Source organism: Montipora foliosa, unplaced genomic scaffold (genome assembly GCF_036669935.1).
Source record: "Montipora foliosa isolate CH-2021 unplaced genomic scaffold, ASM3666993v2 scaffold_432, whole genome shotgun sequence".
NCBI classification, from domain to species: Eukaryota; Metazoa; Cnidaria; class Anthozoa; order Scleractinia; family Acroporidae; genus Montipora; species Montipora foliosa.
In genome coordinates this window covers 55,001-70,000 of record NW_027179737.1, presented here as the reverse complement: position 1 = coordinate 70,000, position 15,000 = coordinate 55,001, and the positions used below count along the sequence as shown (strand labels likewise).

General features: G+C 38.3%; 1 protein-coding gene across 1 annotated transcript in view; it reads left to right on the top strand.

Moving 5' to 3' along the window:
• The first annotated feature begins 4,784 nt into the window (after window positions 1-4,784).
• The window catches only part of LOC137988858 (obscurin-like protein 1), a 42,001-nt gene continuing 31,785 nt past the window's right edge, over window positions 4,785-15,000 (top strand). Inside the window, exon 1 of the mRNA XM_068834814.1 lies at window positions 4,785-4,825. Within this exon, the coding sequence (XP_068690915.1) occupies window positions 4,821-4,825 (5 nt within the window). The 5' untranslated portion in view covers window positions 4,785-4,820. The remainder of the gene's footprint in view (window positions 4,826-15,000) is intronic.

Sequence of the window (15,000 nt, the reverse complement as noted above, 5' to 3'; positions counted from 1 at the left end):
AAATAGAGGGTCTTGCAAGCGTTCCCTCAGTCTCTTTCCCCAACTTTCAAGCGGCCAGTTTCCGGAAAATCGTTTCGGAGCTCTTCTGTCGAACAGGAACGCTTCCTACGAAGGCTAAAAGCATAAAAACCCATTTTACTACTCTGTTTCTTTTTTCGTTACCAACCGCGAGGTTCATTTTTATTTGGTCTTTTTGGCTTTTACAAACACATACCATGAGATCATATCTAAAAACATGGATTAACGTAACGGCAGAGCCCACTACTCAAACAAAATGGTCAACAGATGAAAAGGAAGCTGTATTTAAGTATCTCTCCCACTGGATAAGGCAGAGACATGTTCCAGGAAAAATTGATTGCGAAAAGTGCATTTCTACAGCAAGTGGTACCCTTAAGCAGAAAGACTGGTGAAATATTATGTAAAAAGCCAGATTGACAAAAGGAAACGGGTATTTGCTCCTAAGAAGTAAGAACGTGACTGATTAGACCTCAGAGAGTTGTATCTAGGACAAAGTGAGGTCATTTACTCACTAGCTTAATTTTCAACGTTAAAAAAGTGTTGACGGGCCTGTGCGACTCCTGCCATTCGCAAGCGATTCTAAAATCTATGCCTACAAAGTTTAGCTCTGACTAAGGTGTCTTTTGACGACTTTCCTTTGCGATATGATAGTATGGGTGGCTCCTTAAATACTTCTCTAAGGTGCGGTTGGTTTTGAATAAGGTGCCATTTCCCCATAAATATGTTCTTGAGGTTAGGTAAAGCCGGGTGGTATTGTGTAGAAAAAGGCAATATTTTCTTTTGTGTGCTGTTGTCTTTGTTTTCAAGTGACCTCTCTCTATCCGTGAAGTTAACTGCACATAGGATTTTTTCTGAAAACTTATTTGGGTATCCTCTATTCTTTAGACGTGTTCTGAAACTCGGCTTGTTATTACTAAACGTCAAGATTGACGAATTTGTTCTTAGGAGGCGTAGCGCTTCTGCTTTTACGAATCCTTTCTGAACGCCTGGTGGATGACACGAAAAGAAATTCGTGTTTTGAAAGGTCTCTGTCCGTTTGTAATGTGTTTTCACATCAAGGGTGGATTATCTATTTAATCTCTCTCGCCTTTGTACACTTTCGTGTCTAAGAATGTAATTTCTGAGTCTGATATTTCAGCCGTAAATTTGATTGTATCGTGGTAGTTGTTTGCCCTTTGCACAAAATTTTCTATATTGTCTTCGGTTGTGTCCGACAGACATAATATTAGGGAGCTGAAGCACGCGAGTTTTTGAGACGCGGACGGCAACCGGAAGTGAGCTGTTTTCTCTTTTAACTTGTCTTCACACAAACACATTTACCTTGCTAGGTATCTTTTCTCCGTTAGAGATGATTGGTATAAAAATCTGGGAGACACCGCTGTCCTGGCACACGAAGTGTTCTCTTCCGATTGCCGTCCGCGTCTCAAAAACGCGCGTGCTTAAGCTCCTTAATATCTGGGTGTGACGGCCCTACAGAAAGGATTTCATGCTTCGTTGACCGCCTCATACAGTCGATAGCGCAAAAACAAGAAGCTTATCTGAAAGATTCAACAGACTTTATAAACTTCATCGGGAAAACAAAACTGTCAAAGAACACAATCCTTGCCTCAATGGATGTAACTAGCTTATACACAAATATACCTCAAGAATAAGGGATCACGACTGTATGCAAAGCTTACGAGACTTCTATCAAAACCATTTACCAATTCCTTTTAAGTTATTGAGGCAAATGCTTTGCCTGATACTAAAAGAGAATTCATTCCAATTCAATAGACGACATTATTTGCAAACCCACGGAACGGCAATGGGAACCAAAATGGCCGTGGCTTTTGCCAATATTTTTATGGCGAAAATAGAAAAAGGCATTATCAGCAACAGCAAAATTAAACCGCTAGTTTGGAAGAGATACATTGACGATGTCTTCTGCCTATGGGACACAACCGAAGACAATATAGAAAATTTTGTGCAAAGGGCAAACAACTACCACGATACAATCAAATTTACGGCTGAAATCTCAGACTCAGAAATTACATTCTTAGACACAAAAGTGTACAAAGGCGAGAGATTCAATAGGAAATCCACCCTTGATGTGAAAACACATTACAAACGGACAGAGACCTTTCAAAACACCAATTTCTTTTCGTGTCATCCACCAGGCGTTAAGAAAGGATTCATAAAAGCAGAAGCGCTACGCCTCCTAAGAACAAATTCGTCAATCTTGACGTTTCGTAATAACATGCCGAGTTTCAGAACACGTCTAAAGAATAGAGGATACCCAAATAAATTTTCAGAAAAAATCCTATGAGCAGTTAACTTCACGGATAGAGAGAGGTCACTTGAAAACAAAGACAACAGCACACAAAAGAAAATATTGCCTTTTCTTACACAATACCACCCGGCTTTACCTAACCTCAAGAACATGTTTATGGGGAAATGGCACCTTATTCAAAACCAACCGCACCTTAGAGAAGTATTTAAGGAGCCACCCATACTATCATATCGCAAATGAAAGTCGTTAAAAGACACCTTAGTCAGAGCTAAACTTTGAAGGCATAGATTTTAGAAAGGCTTGCGAATGGCAGGAGTCGCACAGGCCCGTCAACAATTTTTAACACCAAAAATTGTGATCAGGGATTATTCAATGTGAAGACTGAGTTTAAATATGTCGTTTCCTTGAGTTTTTGGGCCCTTGAACTACGAGGGAACAAAGTCCCACCACGCAATATAATTATTTTTCATAAACATCACTGAAATTAAAAAACGTTCGTGTTTACACGAGGCATTGCAAGTCGCCTTACCAAAATAACCACAAGCTCAGTTTTCCACGAATGAAGCTCACCAAATTTAACCCACGAAAAAAAAAAATTGGTAGAAGATAGGTGCTTTTCCGACCCGAAAGCGGTTGTTTCCGCTGCGAAAGAACACCGGAAATAAGAAAACCCATTGTGGAACATTCTTTTCACCAATTCTTCATAATGTCATTCTCTGGCTTTTGGATGCGTCCTTGTATAGATAACAATGGACTGACAAAAGTGGCTCAGTTTATTTTCACGAAAACAATAAAATACGTACCATTTTAACGAATCACGGAATCCCATCTACTATTCCAAGTGTATGTGTGAGCGAACTTTTCACAAAGACTCGGGAAGAAACTTTCAAACAAAAAACAAAGAAAGAAAAACTTGGGCAAAGCAAAGCAGAACTTGTTTGGTCACTTCACGAGCATTCGTAATAGTAGAATAACATCAAAGTAATATAACCCCTTCGTTGAAAAAAGATATCAATAATTTATTTGATCATAATGTCAAGTCAAAGTGTAGATTTTGTCAATTTTAATTTCACATCGGCAGATGGCGGATAGTTGATTTTGTGCACCCCTATCCGTCTGTTCCAAAATATCTTTTAGGAACGCAAGTCACTCTTATAATCCCACTTAAAGCGCGCGCGAGTTCTCGTTAAACATACGCGTTTGTAACGTGAAAGATACAGCATTCAGTGGGGGTTCAATACAGTTAGATAGTGCGAGACTGAACCCTTTAAGGGTTCTAGTTTTTAGCCGATTTCACATTGAATCGTCAGCGGAAAAAGAAAAAAAATGTGGAAATCTATCAAGGGTAAAATTAGATGTAGGTGTGGAGTTACGAAACACGTAAACCAACACAGGAAAGAGAAAATTAACTAATAACTTGCCATCAATCCTTTCTTCAAACTAATATTCTTAAGAGCCTAAAACCTTTGTCGTGTGAGTTGTAACGTTTCCATGTAATTGTATTTTGATATTATTAAATTCGCAAAAATGTTGATATGAACGTGGGAGTCTCGATCATGCTCTTTGCAGCGATTGTTCACCACTGATCCATCACTGACTCAGGCATCGATTGTTCACCAAGCATCATCTCCACTGTCGAAATGAAAGATACTTTGCAAATTGGGTGTTATCAAATAACTTTCAAACCCTTATGAAACGCTACCATTAAAGAAGCTATTCTGCCTGCACTATTGGGATGGTGAAAAAGGGAAAGTAATTCGTTAGAATATTTTTTTTCGCTTTTCATGAGAAATATTCTATCATAACGGGATACAAATTCGAACTATCCTCTTTCCAGTCGGATTATGATACCCCGTTCATCGAGTTTCACTCGGCCTTGTGGACTGCGTACTTTCTCTCTGGCAAAAGGACAGAGTATCGTTCTTAAAAGGGTGGTACAAGTTGAAACAGATCTGGACGCTTCAACAAAGAATGAAATAACGCACGACACGGGTGAATGAATATGTAAATTTTCGATAGTTTTAATGGGACAGGCAACCTTGGCAGTTATCCTTGCCTTCGATAAGTCTTTTTCGCGAAAAGTAAGAATAATTTTGGAGCTACTTTTAGACCCTTACTCATCTCTTTTAAGATTCTAGATATTATTTTTCACCGCCTGTCTTGTTTATACAATGGACTTTCCGTTTTTGAGCTCCATAAGGGTGTATTTTGTTTAAAGATCCACTTAAACGCTATTCGCGTTACGATGACTTTCGACCTCTTGCAGGTAAATTAAATATTCTACTGTGTACAACGGATCCCCCTGAAACACACCAAAAATACGCGCACGTAACTCTACCCACAAAGATACTACTTAGCAAGGGAGTGTCAGGAAAGACTTTTCCCGACACGGAAAAGAAAAAAAAAAGGTATTATTTTACTAACTGGATTGCCAATGGCAACCCAGTAACAAATGACTACTTTGCATAACGCAAGTTGATTCATGAAAGCACTAAAACTAAGGAGGCGTTCTGCATTACAAGGAAGTAAAAGCATGAGGTAATGTTTTACACTTTCTTTATTGCACTTCCAAAGGAGAACTTTAGAGGGCTTCAGTTGACAGTTGATCGCCGTTGGAAATTTAACCAAAGATATTATTTTTTATTTTTTATTTTGTTGTTGTTGTAAATTTGAAAGAGTTGGCAAACGAGCACCAATAATCCATTTGAAGAAGCAGCATATTATCGTCTACTAAAACTGAAAACTTGTAATTTACAACTTTGAAAACCCCAAGGGCTTAAGAAAAATGATAATTTCCAATGGACTGAAAATCAAAACGAGGCGGCCACACACACACAAACATATATATGTGACCGGGAAAGGGAAAACGTACACTAACGATTTTTCGTTTAACGGCGAAAGCCGTTTCGTTTTCGTCTTAAACCGTGTTAAACACTAATGCTAAGGGTATAAACGATTTTCCTTTTCGTTTTTCTGAACTTAGCTTCTGTTTAACGCTTTTGCAAAATCGTTTTTTCAAAGAACTGTTAGCGTTTAACGCTTCGTAGAAAGCGTTGAAACAGTTTCCTCTTCCGTATAATAAAATAACGGCATAGAGAGTTCAATGATTTGGATCACCATTTAAACGCTAAACTAAATCCACTCATCCAGAACCCGATGAGAACACAGGTTTGAACGACGATTCGTCGCTTCGCGTGCCTTTGCTGGTGTTGTATTTTTCGAAGTCGAGCCCCTCCAATTTCAACAAGACCGAAACAGTTTGTGTTTCTCTGAAAACCAAAAATTTTGATAAGGGATTATTCAATGGGAACACTGAGTTTAACTATCGTTTCCTTGAGTTTTTAGGCCCTTGAACTACGAGGGAACAAAGCGCCGCCGCACAATATAATTATTTTGCATAAACATTACTGAAATTAAAAAAAAAGTTCATGGTTACACGAGACATTGCAAGTTGCCTTACAAAATAAACACAAACTCAGTTTCGCACGAATAAAGCTCACCAAATTTAACCCACGAAAAAAAAAAGGTAGAAGATAAATGCCTTTGCGACGCGAAGGCACTTGTTTCCGCTGTGAAAGAACACCGGAAACAAGAAGACGCGTTGTGGAACATTCTTTTCACCAAATTCTTCATAATGTCATTTTCTGGCTTTCGGATGAGTGCTTTAAATTACCTTGTGTAGATAACATTGGACTGACAAAAATGGCTCAGTGTATTTTCACGAAAACAATAAACTTCCATTTTATTGGATGACTGAATCACGCAATACAATCTACCATTTCAAGTGTATGTGTAAGCAAACTTCTAACAAAGACTCGGGTAGAAACTTTTAAACGAAAAACAAAGAAACGAAAACGTGGCAAAGCAAAGCGGAATTTGTTTGGTGACTTTACGAGCATTCGTAATTGTAGAATAACAGCAAAGTAATATAACCCCTTCGTTGAAAAAAGATATCAATAATTCATTTGATCATAATGTCAAGTCAAAGTGTAGATTTTGTCAATTTTAATTTCACATCGGCAGATGGCGGATAGTTTATTTTGTGCACCCCTATCCGTCTGTCCCAAAATATCTTTCAGGACCAAGTCACTGTTATAATCCCACCTAAAGCGCGCGCGATTTCTCATTAAACATACACGTTCGTAACGTGAAAGATGCAGCATTCAGTGGGGGTTCAATACAGTTAGATAGTGCGAGACTGAACCTCTTAAGGGTTCTAGTCTTTAGCCAATTTCAAATTGAATCGTCAGCGGAAAAAGAAAAAAATGTTTTTTTGATGTAAATTTGAAAGAGTTAGTAAACGAGCACTAATAAGTCAATTTGAAAAAGCGGCAAATCGTCGTCTACTAAAACTGAAAACTTGTAATTTACAATTTTGAAAACCCCAATGCTCAAAAAGAATGATAATTTCCATTGGACTAAGAATGAAAACAAGGCGGCCACACACTAACGTTTTTTCGTTTAACGGCTAAAACCATTTCGTATTCGTTTCAAGCCGTTTTAAACACTAATGCTAAGCGTATAAACGATTTTCCCGTTACTTTTTCTGAACTTAGCTTCCGTTTAACGTTTCGTATTCGTTTCAAACCGTTTTAAACACTAATGCTGAGCGTATAAACGATGTTCCCTTTGGTTTTTCTGAACTTAGCTTGCTTTTAACGCTTTTGCAAAATCGTTTTTTTTTAAGAACTGTTAGTGTTTAACGCTTCGGAGAAAGCGTTGAAACAGTTTTCTCTTCCGTATAATAAAATAACGGCATAGACAGTTCAACGATTTGGGTCACCATTTAAACGCTAAACTAATCCACTCATCCAGAACCCGATGAGAACACAGGTTTGAACGACGATTCATCGCTTCGCGTGCCTTTGCTGGTGTTGTATTTTTCGAAGTCGAGCCCCTCCAGTTTCAACAAGACGGAACCAGATTGTGTTTCTCTGAAAACGAAAAAAAATTGATAAGGGATTATTAAATGGGAACACTGAGTTTAAATATCGTTTCCTTGAGTTTTTGGGCCCTTGAACTGCGCAATATAACTATTTTGCATAAACATCACTAAAATTAAAAAAGTTCATGGTTACACGAGACATTGCAAGTTGCCTTACCTCAGTTTTCCACGAATGAAGCTCACTAAATTTAACCCACGAAAAAATAAAAAGATAGAACGCGGCGGAGGCGGTTGTTTCCGCTGCGAAATAACACCGGAAACAAGAAAACTGGCGCTGTGGAACATTCTTTTCACAAAATTTTGCACAATGTCATTCTCTGTCTTTCGGATGAGTGCTTTAAATTATCTTGTGTAGATAACAATGGACTGAGAAAAGTAATTGTATAATTAAGAATGACTTTGTTGTAGCCACATGTTTGGGCCACATATATTTAATTTCTTTGAAAGCCCACAGAAACCAACCTACCGAAAAAAAAGTATTGATGCAAAAGAAAAATAAATTTGTTACCGTAATTTCAACTTTTGAAACAGTTTTGGGGATTTTTTTAGCAAGTTTTGGACAATGTTTTAGGAGAAGATGTCGCAGCTTTCAGAAAGGCAGCAGCTTCTATCAAGTCTGCTAAGAGTTCATGACAATTCTGGTGGCATTAAGAGAGGGTGGCACTTGTCCAAGCCTTTGAATTGACATTTGTATTACAAAGTTAAAAATGGGATAATTCTGTCTTCTACTGGAGAATATCTCAGTAACCCGACGAATGTAATTGTTGCTGCAGTTGGACCACATATGGAGAGTTAATAAATATTATTGTTTAAATATTGCTTTGTTTTCGGGGTCTTTTTTTTCGAGCAGGAGCTCATTGGCTCCTGTTTCGAGAAAATAGATAAAAATAATTCAGAGACACTTTTATCAAAAAAAAAAAACAAACAAACAAATAAATTAATAATAATAATAAGAAGAAGAAGAATTAAAAGAAATTAAGCGACTACTGTAACTAAGTCTAAATGGTCATGTGAAAAGACAGCCCGTTCCTTACTTGATTCCGGAATTGAAAAAGCAACTTGAGACACGGTAGCTAGAGCTAAGATAATTGGATAAATAAAAACTAGACACTGTATGAGCGTGAACTGGGTTTCCTTTGGTATGTGTTACACAAAAACAGAAGGCATTTGGTTGGGTGGTAGTGAACTGCAGCGTTCCAGTTAATATCATGTTGGGGGGGAGGGGGTGGTTATATAGACTACTTGAGTGGTCACCCAGGGTTCGCGCCCACATCGGCCCTTTGGCTCACACGTTGAATTATTTTGTAATGTCCTGTCCAGTTTTGAGGTTTCTTACTTTTTTTAAGCTTTGGTAATAAATTCACTTCAAAGATAGCAAAACTAGCTTGCAAGCAGGCTCTTCTGTTGAAAATGGCGCGCGGTCGAACTATGGGGGCTATATTTCGACCGCGCGCCATTTCAATGGTGAAGCCTGCTTGCTGGCTATAAGAAAACGCGCTCTTGAGTAAAACCAAAAATAAAAAAGAAAAAAAAAAAAGAAAAACAAAAAAACAAAAAAGAAACTAACGGCAAATTGCTCTGATGGACGTTTTCTTCCATGTGATGCATGTCTTGCAGTTGCACAAAGCACACGTTTATTCCACACACTAAGGAAGGACCGACCATGTTGTTTCCGCTTTGTAATTCCTCCTATTTTCAAACTATCTTATGCCAGGCCAAAAAGGAACGCAAAAGCCGGGAGTTAAGAGTAAAAGGCAAGCCAGAAGACAGATGAAGAAAAAAAATAACATAGTTTTTGCATAAAACTCTGAATTTCGAATTCTCAGCCAAAGATTAATGACAATCGATCGTAAAAGCACTAATTTTTTTTTTTTTGCCGTCTCTGACTTCTATCATTCAAGGGAAAGGTCATTTCCTGATTTCAAGCCGAAGGGGACTAGGTACGAGCCTGTTAATCGTAAGATTAGCAACTATTGATCCACAAAGTCAGAAAGAGCACAGTGAAATTTACAAAAATCCTATCGGGCTAGTTTTGACTGAGATACAGTCATTTAAATACGTCAAAATTACAAAACCGGACGCAGCGTCTGGATGGCCATACATTTCTTTGTAAATTTTAATGTCTTTAAATGGTTGTATCTCGCTTCATATTGGGTCTATTAACACACAACTAGGGGATTTTGTAAAGCTTGGTATGCACGTTCTGACTATATGGATCAATAGTTGTTTATCATATACTTTGCAGACTCGTACCTTGTCCCCCTCGGCTTGAAATCAGGCAATGATATTCTGTCAAATGAAGAAACTGATCACCTGCTAAGCAAACAAAAAGGTGCACCTGATCACCTTGTGTCAAGGGTCTTGTTTACAATGATTTATACTGAATATACTACAGGGAAGAATGTTAATCGTTCTTCGCTTTCAGGGTTAAACAACCAAGAAACGTCCGTCTTTCGTTATTGGGGTAGTGCACTGTAAGTGTAAGTGCACTACACACTATGTCACCAGGTTGAAAGTGTGTATGAGTGTAACAGCCTAAGAGTGGAAGAGTGTAAGTCCATGGTGGCAATAGGCCCGCATCGCGTGCATAAATCAAGAAAATAAAGAGGTCTGTTAGAAGAGTGCTTGAATTTCAACATATTAGCCCCCAAATTGGCAAGCCGATTCTAATTTCAAAATGATGGAATTACCTGGTGATAAATAACCTCGTCTAGGAAAGTGAATTTTTGACCATGCAGAAACAATGCCGGTCAACGATTGTTATCTTCGTGTTGAATTTGCACATTTCTTGTCGAACTTTATAACACTCGAAAGAAAAAAACAACAACAAACAAGCTAAGAAAAAGCAAAACCCATTGTCTTGCCATCAATCCAAGTGTCTCGGATGTATCCTTTGTTTCGTGAGTTGTTAGTAACACGCAAGGAAACTTGATCACAAGCGGCCGCTGAAATCGATTTGAATTCCGACTTGCTTGTGCAGCCAAAAGTACAATAGAAAATTGAACGTAGCAAAAAGCTCCCAAAATGTTTTTCGCTGATGGTAACTTTTTATATTCGTGGCACAAACTTTATGTTGTTTTCACGTCGCACCTTTTGTTGCTGATGGCAATTTTTTCTTCTCAATCGACACTACCTACAAACTTCATTCTGCTCTCCCTAAAAACTGTGTATCAATATTTATTTAATTTTGCATTAGTATTTGCTTTGCATAAAGCAGGCTAACAAAATCTGTACCTTGCTTAGTTTTGCATTTTCCCACGTGTGCGGGGAAGTTTTGGTGAGAAATTCGCCTCAAGAGGCTGTGAGGATAAACTCAAACATGTCTGATATTTTTGGCCTCGCGAGGCAAATTCTTCGTTGTGTGCGGCCATCGTGAGAATCGAGCTAAGCTCGGTCAATCAAGCATCCAACAAAAATACATGGCATTTTCACGTGACTCCGACAACATGATGAACAGCTGAAGTCACGTGAGTATGCCATGTATTTTGATTAGATACTTGATTAAACCAAGCTCAGCCCGATTCTCACGATGACCGCACATAGTGAGGAACTTGCCTCGCGAAGCCAAAAATATCAATCATGTTTGATTTTATCCTCACGGCCTCGCGAGGCGAATTTCTTACCAAAATTTCCCCGCGCACGTGAGGAAACGTGAGGCAGCTTGCTCAGCTCTTTCCTCGCCGTGTGCGGCGGCGGGATTTAGGTAAACGAAACCATATAACTTACTAATGCAGGAGTTGGGAGAGCGTGTAATAATTTGATTTGGAAAACCTAAATCGGGTAAAACAAGGGTTGCATCTCTTTTTGGAACTGTGGAATGATTCTGATATTTTTTTAGGACATCCTTCATGTGGTAACAGATAATTCCTTCCGTTTAACCGTCTAGGAGTAATAGCTTTTTAATTTGAGAGTAGACTGTAACAAAGAGGATTTTGAACAAATGCGTAAACAGCGGTTGGTAAGTGCGCGAATCAAATGAATTTTATACTTCCTGGGTGTAAATGAGTCCCATTTTGTGAAGAGACACGTAAAAGTTTTCTTTCTGTAGACCGTTGTTGAGAAAGTGTTTTTTTGATTGTGTTTGACAAGAACATTTAAAAACGGAATTTCTTGATTTTCCACAACCACCATAGTTAACTTAATATTGGCATGCCTATTGTTAAGGTAATGTGGAAATCTTTCAGCACCGGTTTTACTGTCAAACATGGTGAAAGTGCCATCTACATATCTGAACCAAATGGATGGACAGTCCTTCACATTTTTTACCCATTTCCCCTCAAAGTGGCACAAGAAAATAGTGGGTAAAACAGGTCCTAATCACTGGTTTTATCTAAGAAAAATAATGTTAAATTATTCTGTCTTTCTTGGGTAGTCAGTTGTTATCTGAAGGCAGAATATAAACTCATAAAAACAAACAAACAAACAAACAAACAAAAACAATTATTAAGTTATTCTGTCTTTCTTGGGTAGTCAGTTCATTTGAGTTGTTGTTATCTGAAGGCAGATTATAAAATCAATCCTCAGTACTTAAAAAAATATATAACATTAAGTTATTCTGTCTTTCTTGGGTATATAGTCAGTTCATTCGAGCTGTTGTTATCTGAAGACAGGATATAAAATCAGTGCTTTTATGTACGAAAAATAATATTAAGTTATTCTGTCTTTCTTGGGTAGTCAGTTCATTCGAGCTGTTGTTATCTGAAGGCAGAATATAAAACCAATCCTCAGTAATAGCAAATGATTATTATTATTATTATTATTATTATTATTATTATTATTGAGTTATTCTGTCTTTCTTGGGTAGTCAGTTCATTCGAGCTATTGTTATCTGAAGGCAGAATATAAAATCAGTCCTTTACTAAAATAACTTAGCATTATTCAACAATTTTTGGGTAGAATCTAAGTTCATCTGTATCTTTTTCTTTCCTTTGATTTTTCAGATTTGTAGCCATTGCAAAAAAAAATAAGTAAATAAATAAACATTTGGAACGTCTTTGTATAAAGAAGTGTAGCATTATTCAGTGCTGTCGCCAAATTACCATTTGTCTTGTTGTAAGAAATGTGTCATTATCGATCGCACAGGGCTGAAATTGCATTAAATATTCTTTGAATGGTTGTTTGCCATCAAAATCTTCGGGAAGCTTAACCGGATTTTTAATTTTTCGATCAGCCACAGCTGACTCCCGAGATGACTTTGGTATATAAAGGCTTGGCAAGACATCGCTATGAAACGGATTTGAAGATCGTACAATTCAAGTGGTGTGGGGTTATTGTCTACAATCGGCTTGTTTTAAGCAGTTAAAATAAATCTTTATGTCGCGTTCTTTGTTTCATTCAGTAGTTATGAAACATTTTCGTTTTTCTCTATTGTAACTTGACATTTTTTGTCAAGTGCCCCTTTCACCTTTCCCAATGGTAAATCCATGGCGTTTGTTTCGTGCAAACAACGAAATCTGGAAATCTCAACTCTGGCATCTTATCTTGCGTAATCGTCTCCATTTGGTTTCATTTTTTCTGTTCTTTGAAGGCAAAGATAATGGCAAGAAACAAGCGGAAGAATATTAAAGACAGAGAAAAACTTAAAGGGATTCGGATTGAAGCAAGGAAACGTTGGAGGAAAAAGAAAGCCAAAGCCAAACATCTCAAGGAGGCCATAGAACGTAGTTTCGAGCCAGAAGTTAGACCCAAGGTTGTTATTGCAGCCGAATTACCCGAAACAGGAGCAGAGTTTGCTGCTGAGTCAGATCCGGCCAAACGTTGTGTGCCAAGGAAAAACCAGGTTGCCGTGGATGTTTCGTCAAAATCCAAGAGCACAAAATTAAGGGAGTCCCGCACCCCAACATCTGTTCCAATGAAAGAAATTAATCCCTCTGAGGTTGCCAAATCAACGAAATTTTTGGGATGCGGTTCGTTTGGCGCATGTTACTTGGCGTACTACAGAGGGATCCCAGTAGCCGTGAAAGAATTTAGGCTTCGAAAATCAAGGTCACCGGATGAAATCAAAAAGGACGTTGTTAGAGAAGCGCAGATGATCGGTCTTCTTGGTGACCACCGGGGTCTCCCTTTACTGTTTGGGGTTATCACGAAATCTATGCCGCTAAGGCTGATAACTCAGTTCCATGGCGAGAGTGACTCCTGCACTACTTTATATAAGGAGATCAAAAGAAAAAAATTTGATAAGACTTCTTGGCATGAAATTCTAAAAAATGTCATCAAAGCCCTTAACCACATGCATGACGCCGGTGTCATTCATAACGACCTTAAATCGAACAACGTTGTCCTAGAAAAACGTGAAAAAGAATGGAATCCTGTCGTCATTGATTTTGGGAAAGCGCGACATATTTCCAACCCCAAACGTGTGATGGACTTGTCAATTTTCGCACAAGAAGAGTACCGACGGTCATACCCCCACATCGCGCCAGAAATTATTAGTGGAAAAGGGCAACAGAGTAAGGCGTCTGATGTCTTTTCTTTCGGAAAGATTGCATTGAAAGTTTTAAATTTATTACCCTCTGAATCAGCGCTTTCACTGAATATGGCAAAGAAACTAACCTCCGAGGATCCAGCAAAGCGCCCACGATTAAATGACTTTGCCGATGTATTAGACACGCTTGCCTGATGCTGATTTCAAGAAATGCCATTTTGCGGGTTCGTTTTCCGTCGACTTTTGATTGAAACGACTCAATTGCGATGAGTCTTTCGTGGAAGGGATTTGCTGTGTAGTTTCCTGTTATGCACATCGTAACCTTGCTTTTTCCGTACAAATGACATTATTTCAATCCGTCCTTGTGCATTGTGAAACAGCTTATTGGTGCGTATGAAAGAGAGGAACTTTATTACGTGTCTAGTCCTAGCACTGGGAGACTAATTGGGGACACTGTAAACTGAAATTAACAATTAACGCAAATCGAGTCAGTTTTTTTTTTTTGAGAAGAGGGGAAGCTTGAGTACCCGGAGAAAACCTCCCGGTGCAGAATAGAGAGTCAACAAACAACTGACATATGACGTTAAGTTTGGGAATCGAACCCAGGTCATATTGGTGGGAGGCGAGTGCTCTCACCACTGCGCCATTCCAGCACCCCCAAGAGATAGAAAGTGAAGAAAGAATGACAAAAAGTTGAAACGAGCTTCAATATAATTATGTAGGTATATTTTATAATTGTGGGTTCGTATTGTTGAAATCAGCGCTTACCAGAAATGCTTGATTCGAGTTGCTTTCTTGCAAAGGCCCAGAGTATTCCCCCTTAGATTGCTGTCTTTTATGGCATTATTGTCTATTTCTTACAATAAAGGTGTTGTGATTTGTGTAATGCTCTGCACTTCGATTTTAAACTGACCAAATGGAAGGACGCGCAATCTTAAAGAAAAATAATAATAAATTAATAAAAATAGATTAAATATGGCTGGCCAGGAAGTAGTCCTCGCATGTCCCAGATAAATAGAATCCTGGCGTTGTGGTCTCATCACTTTCGCTTCGTGTGCCCATGGGAATTTGTCAAAGCAGAATTTCCACCAAACATCTCAGTAACTAATTATATCAGTGATGTTCCTGGACAGGAGAACGTGACAAGTGCGTTCTTATTTTACAAGGCTTATCTAGCTGACGGTAGATTCAGGGTGCGTTCCTTTGGGATGATCCGAAAAAGGATCACTGATCCAATATCATTTAGATCACGGTGCATCAAAGGAACCGATTAATCCACTCAAGGAAAGTTTTTTTTTTTTTTTACGTAATTCTTATGCGATATTATGTAAATTATTTTCTTTG